This window comes from Thunnus thynnus, chromosome 14, assembly GCF_963924715.1.
Source record: "Thunnus thynnus chromosome 14, fThuThy2.1, whole genome shotgun sequence".
NCBI classification, from domain to species: domain Eukaryota; kingdom Metazoa; phylum Chordata; class Actinopteri; order Scombriformes; family Scombridae; genus Thunnus; species Thunnus thynnus.
Window position 1 is genome coordinate 13,127,457 of NC_089530.1, and position 10,175 is coordinate 13,137,631.

Here is a 10,175-nt window from a genome sequence, read left to right on the forward strand (position 1 = left end):
TTTCTTTTTGACTTGTTTAATTTTTAATATAGTTGGCAAAAAAAGAACCTGACAAAGATACCTGAAAAAAACAGATATGTGAGGTCAATGGCATAACGGCAGCATAACAGAGTTCATGGATACATAGAATGTATGCACCTGTTCAAACATCAGTGTAAAGCTGGGTCAAGGGTTCATAAAGGGTTCATAAAGTCAAACTTTTTAGTGCCTCTAGATTAAATGGCTGGCCTAGTGATAGGGCTCAAAACTCTTGCTCTTAAAATGCTAGAGTGCCTCTACCAAAGAGTAAATTATTATAAATGTTTCCAGATCCAACTTCCATGCTCTATTCAACCTGCTGAAGGTTATAATATATCTGTTACAAAGGCAGAAACACACACAAAATAATTGAATGCCAATTTGCAGTACCCACTGGAATCTGTCAGTCACCTGCTAATGTTTTCAAAGCAACATGAGGAAACTAACAGAGGTGTTGCCAGTATTGTAGCTGTAATTAGACATGACTTCAGTTGGATAACTGTTTATATCCAAGCCAGTTCACAAAATCAGTTTGGTGTAAAAAGCACAAAGCAGACCCCCGGTAGAATGTCTCTTTAGTTTCTTTTATTTTCATCCAGATGAGTGTAAGTGTGCTGTGTACTCTGAGCTCCAAGGTGTTATACCATATTTCTGTAGCACAGATCAATAATGTCCCTTTTGATACTGTCGAGTCCTGAACAACACAATTAACACTTTATGGTTTTCATTTTAGGGAAACGGTTGAATATTCCATCATATACAGTTGAGGACTGGGATTGCAGCAGTCCAGCAAACACTGAAACTTTCCTTGGGCCACATAGTTAGAACTACTCCTTAAGGTGCGTACAATACATTGGATTTCAAGTCTGCAATGGAACAGAGAAGGTAACCGGAGACGCAGTTAGCAGCGTGGTGTCACTAGTTCAGCTACGGCATCTTGCAGTGTCATCAGTGCCATCTATAGCACATGTGTCGACACACTGAAGTGTCGAGTCTTCACAAGAGAGGACAGTGTGTAAGCAACAGCCACAAACTAGCCTTCCAAAACATGAGAACTTCCGACTCTGACCAGTGGTGATCTCCTGTGTTGATTTTAAAATGATTAAAATCACAGCAAAAGAAGTAAAATAACGAGTAACATTTATTTAACATATTCTCAACATAAATCTTACTATTAATATCTGATGAACACTGTGTCACAAAAAAAACAACAAAAAAACAATCTTTTCATATCCTCAGAATTCCAAAAGGCTTCTTTTAAGAGCTTCTTCCAACTCTGTAAATGATGAAAAAGGGAATATTAGGATCCAGCTTACACTGCAAACTGCAAGACAATCAAATGCATACTAGGAGACAACTTATACTAACTTATATAATATATATATATAATCTATGTGTTAGTTTTTATCCATTTGTTCACATTTGATTTTTTATTTTATTACTTTTGATCCATCTTATAAAGCACAATTAAATCCCCTCTAACATCTTCAGTTACGTTATCTTACAGCTTTAATATCCAGGTATATATTGTCACTGCAAACAAACCTACTGTCTTTAATTTTATTATTCATTAGCATTATCTCCAAATCTAACCTCATCTTAAAACACATTTTCATCTTTATTTTTTGTTACCTGCAAAGCAAAACGTGACAGACATTCTTTATTTGCATGGAACCAACTCTGTTTCAAATATTGTGCTTTTGTGGGAAACTCAACAGTTGCTTTGAAAACTTCATAACAGCCACCCAACTACCAAGACTAAACACACACAGTGAATGTTTATCAGACTCAATTACTGCAGAATACTTCACTGTCAGTAAAAAAATACACAAATGGATAAAGATTCAGCAAAGGAGAGAAGAACACAGCACAGGCGCACAGTCAACATTACCTCTGGGAACAAACTAGACCATCTTTAAAATACTGCATACATTGTGAAAATGCAATCACTCTTCTAGCTGCTGACCTTAACTACATGTGCATCCACATACACACATACCTGCTGACTCTCTTTCCTCTGCACTCACAGCCAGTGCCTGATCCATCTCGTCATTAGACTCATCTGTAATGGAATAATGAATGAAGAGCTGGTTCATTAAAATTAGTAATAAGCAATAAGATAATTAGACACTCAAACATATTAAATACTATTTTTTGTACTGTTTATAGAACGTATTTCATAAACAATCAAATTACAGCTCTACAGTATGCCAAGTTTTAATTTTACTGACAATTAAGCAGATTAGTCTTTGACAAAATGATTACAATTTTCCAGATGGCATCAATTTTCCAGCTTTAAAAAAAAAGAATGAAAACACACAGACTAAAATTTAATATAGTACCTGTAAAAACTACAGTATCTATTTTTCTACAAGGCGCAAGTTACACGAGGGCTATATACAGAATATAGCCTACTTTCATTGGCTTCACTCTCTTTCTCTTCCTGCTCCATGTTCAAAAACTTCACCAGTGTTTCGTCTTCAATCTCTGCAATAACAATGTGAAAACAGAATTAAATGCTGCAAGCGAAAGTAGATAATAAATGTCAAGATTTGAACTGATTTACCATTAGTTTCTGGTTTGATCTCCACAGCGTTGAGTATTTTGACAGCAGTGGGTTCTGCTTTCATGTCTTTCCTGCAGGTCCTGGAGCTCATGCAAGGTTCCAGCGTACAGTGTCGGGAGTGATAGTGTTTATGGAAACTTGGAACGTCTGTAAAACTCTCCTGGCAAGTTTTGCATTCTACATCGAAGGTCTTGTCCAGGTTTAAGGCTGTGTGTTTTGTGTGGACGTGAGTCTTCATCTGCGCGTAGGAGGGCACAGATAGACTACAAGGAGCGCACACATACTGACATCTTCCATCAGCGGCCAGATTCCTCATACACTGTGTATACATAGCTTTCATTTCTTCTTTGCTCTTCTCTGAACCCATGCATGGGCACGAGCAAGTAGGCTGACTGCTGCTTTCAGCGACAGTAGGCTGAACGACTTCGGCGTCATCCATGCAGTAGTAGTCCTTACTGTGAAGACTCTTGTAGTGCTCCAAGAACTCACCTTCCGATTCGAACTGCATGCTGTCGCAGAGGCCGCAGAAGTGGGAGCTCTTTATCTGCCCGTCGTGTTCATTCGTACAATGTCTGCGTACGGTGGACTCTTTAAAGAACTTCTGTGGGCAGTGGCCGCAGATGAATCTCTGAAAGCTGTGACTGCTCACGTCTCTGCAGTGTTTCCGGACGGCTGCTTCCGAGTCAAAGATGTCCTCGCACATCCTGCACATCCAAGTCTTAGCTGCTGTTGAGGGACGTGCCTCTACTGTGTCAGGTTGAACCGTTGTCTTAGAGGATGAGTGCAGGGTGACTTCGCCGCTGGTGGACGGCTTGTCGTCGATGACGGTGGTGAGCTCCTCGGGAACTTCTTGTTCGGTGAAGAAGGTGTGTCCGCTGTGCACTTGCGACACGTGCGAGAGGATATCTTCGTAACGAGGCATTTCCACTTTGCACTTGCGGCAGTAGAAAAGGAAGTTGGACAGATGAGCCCCCCCGTGAAAGCGACTCATATGCAGGCGGGTAATTGAAGACTCTCCCATGTGTTTGCCGCACACACCGCACTGATGGAAAATCTGGTTCACGGCCAAGAGATGCTTGCTGGCTGTGGCTTCCTCTGAGAACTGCAGACCACACTCGCAGTACCATGCTGTTGTTGAGTTTCTGCTGGTGATGCCGTTCAAACCTAGTCTCTGCCGTTTGGCTGGAAATTCTTCAAACTCACTCCTCTTCTTGTTTCTCTTTTGAAAAGCTGTTTCAAAGCCAGCGGACTGCCTCTTCTCCTGAGTCTCTTTAGCCCTCTGGGTGCGTTGAATTTCACTAAACCTGCAGAACTGAAGAAGTGCTCTCACCATTGTTTTGTTGACCTCCACGTCATGCTGGGTCGATTCTTTGTGTTTCTCCATTTCAGCTTGGCTGAGGAAGATTTTACAGCAGAGGGAGCACTGCCCTCGCACTTGCAGCTGTTTCATTACCTGCACTATGGTTTTATCAGCCTTGGCTACCGCACAGCCCTGTCTGCAGTGCACACTGAAGGAGAAAAGAAAGGAAAAACCAGTTCCATGAAAATTTGAACAAAAGCAGCATCAGCAGTAATATCAATATATATTAATACATTAATTGCAGAGCAGTCATAATGAAACTTACTTAAAGTGAGCTTGAGCAGCCTGATGTGAGGTAAGTACTTTGTGACATAAAGAGCACCGGACATTGAACGCTGTATCCTTGCACAAAGTGATGAGACGATTCTTAGCACGTTGTGGGACGGGAACTGGCAGTGCTCTTCCTCTGGGTTCTTTACAAGAAGAGAAAAGTAGAAAAGTAATCTCAATTATGTCAATACAACACCTAATCAGCACTTTCTTTAAGACAGCCTTATGTATAATAACCCTAAAATGACAACCAAGTTATTTAGAATATTTCCCCTATCTAATATGCACAGGAAACCTACATATCCAGCTCCTTCAGGGACAGGTTGTTGTCACTTTTTGGACAAGTTTGGGTATTAAAGTGTTCATACTACAGTAAGGAGTCTCCTGCACAAGAAATTTGTATAATTACACAAATTAATTAGAAAATTGTTAAATATTGATGGTTAATAACAACATTTTCACTTCTCTATGAACATTAATTTTGGAGATTCGGGTAAGTGAGGTTCTGATGAAAATGTGTACATAACCACACAAAATATTCCCCTCATACAAAAAATATGACATTATTCAGATGTCATTATGGTCTGAAATGTATAATCAACAGACAAGGCACAGTTCAGTTGCAATAATCCTTACCACTCATTGTGAGCGACTCTGTGAAGTGGTTTTTGGCTGACATGTGCTGAAGACACTCATCCCGGAGGTTGAAGAGGAGGTAGCATGCAGGACAGGCGAAACACACAATCCGCTGATAGGTCTGTGTGATGCTGTGACCCTCAGCACTAGATGAGGACACCTAGGAATCGAAACAACATGATGCAAAACGTTTCTCTTCACAAATAAATCAACTAATTAATGAAATATTAAAAGAGCAGGACTATTTAATTAAACAGTTGGAAAAGGGCAAAAACCTTAGATTCAAGATGTTTCCTCCACGCTTCTTTAGTCTGAAAATACTGACCACAGGCCTCACAGGCAAAGAGCTCAGATGGACTTCCTTTAAGATTGACGGTTGGATCGCAAGGGGAGTGGTCAAATCTAAACACATGATATATATTTTACTGAAAAATATGCCCATTGGTGCTCAGGAAAATGGTTTAAAGCACTACACTTGCACTGGACATGAACAGAAAAGAATTACCTTTTTAAGTGACCGTCGAGGAGAGACGCATGGTCATACACTCGACCACAGTTGATAACTGGACAAGTGTGTTTAGTTGAAGTATTTAGGGGGAAAGGAGCAGGTCTGTGTCTCCGTCCAGAACCAGCACTGATCACTCCAGGTTTAAGACCTCAGTAAACATAGAGACAAAGTACAATAAGTTGCACAGTCAGTCAGCTGACAACCCCCCCACCCCCCAAAAAAGTTATAGTACAGGGGCAATACATACAACAGAACAACACTTGATTGAACTCAATCATTGCAGGTTTAACATGTGAGTGTTATAATACAACTGACTTCTAATTCATATTACAAACGTACCTGGCATCTTTAACCACATATCTACACAACGCTTTGCTTCCTGATGGCTTCCATTTGTGGAACTGAAAGCCAGCTCCTGCTGTCCATGTGCTTTTTGTAAGATTTGTTTCTCCTGAAAGAGAGACATGAAGAGATCAACAATAATAGAAAATAATCTTTAAACCATAATTTTTAAACCTGCCTCGCAATTAATTACAAAAAGGTAAGCTAGATGTGAGTGGAAACCAACAGACGGTAATAATGTTAATTTCCTAAATGATGAACAGTATTATGTTGTTGTGTTGAGTCACTACTCATTTTAATAAGTTGCTACAGTTATTTCCATTCTGCCCACAGGGTGGCACTGTTGCTGCTACAAATGACCTTAACTGACCCCACATATACTGTGTGCATCTGTGCATACCAACACAATACACAAAGAAAATTCCTCCTGAGCGTTGTGTTGGAATGTTATCCCTAAATTTGAAAAAAAAAAAAGAAAAGAAAAAGAAAAAATCTCCATTAACAGCTGTTCAAAGATGAGATTGTACCAGCATCCTTTGGATTTTTCTGCTATGAATGAATACCAACTAAATTTTTGCAAAGTATATGATAGAGACAGAGTGCAATTAAGTCCAATTAAGTCTGCTAGCAAATAACAGAAAAATGCCTAAAAGCTGCTGTGTGGTGGGATGCACTACCAACAGGGTAAAGAACCCATAACTAAGTTTTTATAAGCTACCGAACCGGAAAACTGAGCCTTTAAGAAGGCATAAGTGGATACAGGCAATACGATGTGAGGCATCTGCAGGACGAATGGGAAAACTGGGATCCTGACACTCGGGATCCCTATATGTGCAGCCAGCATTTTGTCACTGGTAAGTCAAACATCCAAATGTCAGTTTTAGGCTAACTATATTTCTGTAAGTTCAGCTAAAGCATTTTGACAGTATTCAACTTGTGTTATAGTGGATTGTGGATAAATCAGTAAGCTATGCAGTATTATGTTTGAGTTTACCATTCAGTGGGATTATTTCTCCAAGAAAAGCAAGGTAAGGAGAAGGGACACTGAGACAGACAGACAGACAATATTGAGTTTATCATTGTCAATATAACTTTTCCTCTCTGGTAGACATATGGTGCTAAAATAGTCCTCTGGCATGCTGAAATCTAATGTTTTAGCTAGATACAGACATTCTGTTAACGTTGCAGTCCTTGGTTGCATATTATGACGCTGACTGTTTTCCACTCTGGTGGGCGTAGTTTTCAATGACATTTTGCGCTCTGTCTCTAGTTTAAGCGTATCAATTATCACATTATTGTCACACCATACTTTATCTATACTACTCATGTTACTGTATAGTTTTGAGTCAAGGTAGGCTAGAAATTCCACAGAATAGATGAGGAATTGTCTATTTTCCTTTGCTGTTATAGATGCATAAATGTGAGTGTTTCAATAGAAACACTATTAGAATGAAGTGTGTCTCACTACCAAATATATTTTATATTTAGTCAGAACTATCAAATATGCATCACAACTTTTTTTGCACATAGATATTCATATCTAAACTCGTCCTTTAACAGTACTGTTAGCATGTAAACATTCATAACATAGTTTTACTGTGATGTTTTACTGTTTCTACTTTGTTTATGTTACATTTGTCTACCGTTGTTTTTGATTGAGCCGTGTCAAAGAGGAATTTCTGTTACTATGTGACAGACAATTAAGTTTAGTATTATTTAGTGTAACAAAAAGTGCCCTTGGGAGGAAGCACAAGTCATTTTGCTTGTAAATGGAGACTAATGAGAAAGATTACAGATGATACTGGCACTAAGTGAAATAGGAATGAAAGTCTGACAAGCAACAAAACGAAAGAGGGTCATTTTAATTAAAGTTAACTTACCTTGAAAGCTTTACATTTGTCTTCTCTTGCCCGTTTCTCTTGGGCCACCTGCTGTGCGAGTCTATCCAGAGTAGATGTAACATGCGCTTTATGTCGGTCGATTTTATCTTCCAGCTACGGGAAAAGAAAAATCACAGCAATTTATGAAAATTCTAGACAAGTATCCATTTTATCTAACAGAAATTAGAAATTTATAGGATTACTAGTTAGTGCTGCTCTGTTTAGCCTCTCACCGTGTCTGCATATGATGAACATCCCTCATCCTCACTATCGCTCAGCAGATCAATACAGTCCAATACTGGTCTGAGAGGAGCCTCCTGTACAAGACATCGTGTCATTAGTGTTATAAAAGATTGCAATTCCTGCATAACCTTTAAAAAGTGATTACTTAATTTTAATATACCAATTGAAACAGTGATGAAAAATAATCCATAGCTATTCGACACACCATTTTCTAGCTTTGGCAGAGTAGTATATGAAGACCCTCTAAAATATAGATTTTTCTTGGGGATGCTGCTTGCGTAGTGATACAAAATTTATATACTTATGACTGAAGTGAATCTAAATGGCAACTCAGTCTGATTCTTGGTCAAGATGTTAATGCATTGAATAACCAGAGTCCAGTCAATACCAAAGGATAAAGTAAGCAGTGTCATTGACAATGCTGTGTGTACTGGTTATCTTATCCTTTGAACCTATTGATTTTTTAATAGATATATAAGCCTACACATGACTTACTGATACAAATTCCACTTCTTCCTCCACCTCATCTTCGTCTGCTTGAATTGGAGAAGACATTTATCTGAGGAAAAACAACAAGCTAATGTAACTTTTGCAGCTGCAGCTCTAACTTTGAACATTCATGTAGGGGAGGGGGTGTGCACCAGTAAACATACACCAGACAGACATGTGCCTTAACTGTAAAGCGCCTCCAATTTTAACTTTAGCTTTAGGCCTGCTAACTCGAGATTAGTCGAAATTAAGAAATTAACAACCGTAACCGTTTCTTCAATACGTCTCTTACGTGTGAAATGATGGTTCAGCTGTTAGCTAACTAACAGCACGCAAACTGCTCATTATTATTTAGTTACAGTAGTTGTAATATATCAATAAAAATGAGACAGTTACTGTGATATATCGGCTTGAGTAGCTCTCCTCGTACAGCTCTCATATACTCGGTGCTAACGTTGGTAAAGTTTCATAACGGACTAACGTTAAAATGTTGTAAAACACATCGGAGAGCAGCTGAAATATTTACAAACTGTTCAGCAGCATTCACGTCGATGCCAGGCGTGTCTAAAGCAACAAAAACACGACTTACTCTCCGGTGGAGTTCAACTCAAACCCACTAAACTCAATGCAAACCATGCAAAGTATAATTTCTTCATCGCTCACCTACCAGAGAGCCTCTCCTCTGTGCTGCCACCGATGGGTGGAAGTTGGATTGCAGTGAACTATGCTTTAGCACTGTTGTGTTGCTGCAGTATAGCTCCCGTCCACCGGTGGCAGCACTGAGCGGCGGAGCAGAGCTTTAATAGTTGAGCGAAGAAGAAACTGATTTACGCGCCATACAGAGATTTTGGGTTATTTTGTAAAAGGCACTTGCCTGCAGTCCGCTGGTTTAAATTGTATTTTAGGTACTTTAAACAAACTTGACATAGACCAGAAGTCTCCCAGTTTGTCACTGAGAAGTTCACCAGCCATCAGATGGGTTCGTAACATCAACCGTTGTCCGTAATGCAACTTAATTAGCACCAAAATCGTGAACATGTTGCTTCGCTTGGGTTGCAGTCCAAGACACACCCCTTAACCTCAAGCTAAAAGTAACGTTAAGCTAACTAGCTCTGTGTTTGCGGGTGCAACGGGCATTAGTCGCGAAACGAATGCAATGTAAATACGCTTTACGTTGGGCATGGTTTGCTGTCAATCACGTAGGGTTGGAGTCAACACACGAATGAAGCTGAGCGTCATATTACCTGCTCGTTCTTCACCCCTCAGTTGACTTCTGCTCTTTCCTGTTTTTAGCTACGGCATCCCGAAACGTCTGCAACGTCATGTGCAAATCTGAAGCGCTCCTTTTTCACGCGGAGTGTGCCGCCGGTGCGGAGTTTATCGCTGTTGGGAGAGAACTAGAATGAACTCCGCCCGTCTGCTCTGCTCACTCTCCACGGGTTGAAAATGTGAAACTATCACTCCATCGCTATTTCCTCAGTCGGATTCATATGTATACTTATATGATGATTCCCATCATTCACAAGATGAATTGATTATAACTTACAAGTTCACAGATATGCTTGTTGAATTATTCATACCAAGATGAGTAAACAGCAGCTGTGGCGTGCACAGGGGGGGCTCTGCTACTCATGTGGAAGGCAGAATATGTATGCATTAGAAAGGACATGCATATTTATCAACGTTATCAGCTATAATATGGGAAAGTGCAATCATTTGTTGCATATTTGAAATTATTGGTAAATGCATACGTGACATTGACATGATGACAATGTACAGTTATATGCACAGAATATAACACAAAAACACAACAAAAATGTGTGAACATGCTGGAGTAATCACTATATGTGCAAAAATGTTTAA

The 10,175-nt window shown here is 39.6% G+C and overlaps 1 protein-coding gene across 4 annotated transcripts; it reads right to left on the minus strand.

Annotated features, from left to right (window-relative positions):
* Positions 1 to 588: 588 nt before the first annotated feature.
* Positions 589 to 9,647, minus strand: znf451 (zinc finger protein 451). 4 transcript variants are annotated; one of them, XM_067609910.1, is made up of 13 exons: positions 9,557 to 9,647; positions 8,319 to 8,382; positions 7,814 to 7,897; positions 7,581 to 7,694; positions 5,698 to 5,809; positions 5,356 to 5,506; positions 5,126 to 5,252; positions 4,851 to 5,010; positions 4,210 to 4,357; positions 2,585 to 4,092; positions 2,434 to 2,505; positions 2,018 to 2,080; positions 589 to 1,294 (listed from the first exon to the last, which is right to left on the minus strand). In XM_067609910.1, the coding sequence occupies exons 2-13, from the start codon at positions 8,376 to 8,378 to the stop codon at positions 1,254 to 1,256; spliced, it is 2,640 nt and encodes an 879-aa protein (XP_067466011.1). In that variant the 5' UTR covers positions 8,379 to 8,382; positions 9,557 to 9,647; the 3' UTR covers positions 589 to 1,253. The 4 variants fall into 4 exon arrangements, with proteins under 4 accessions (XP_067466011.1, XP_067466013.1, XP_067466012.1 ...); XM_067609912.1 differs by lacking the exon at positions 9,557 to 9,647 and adding an exon at positions 8,980 to 9,002; XM_067609911.1 differs by lacking the exon at positions 9,557 to 9,647 and adding an exon at positions 8,902 to 8,970.
* Positions 9,648 to 10,175: the final 528 nt, after the last annotated feature.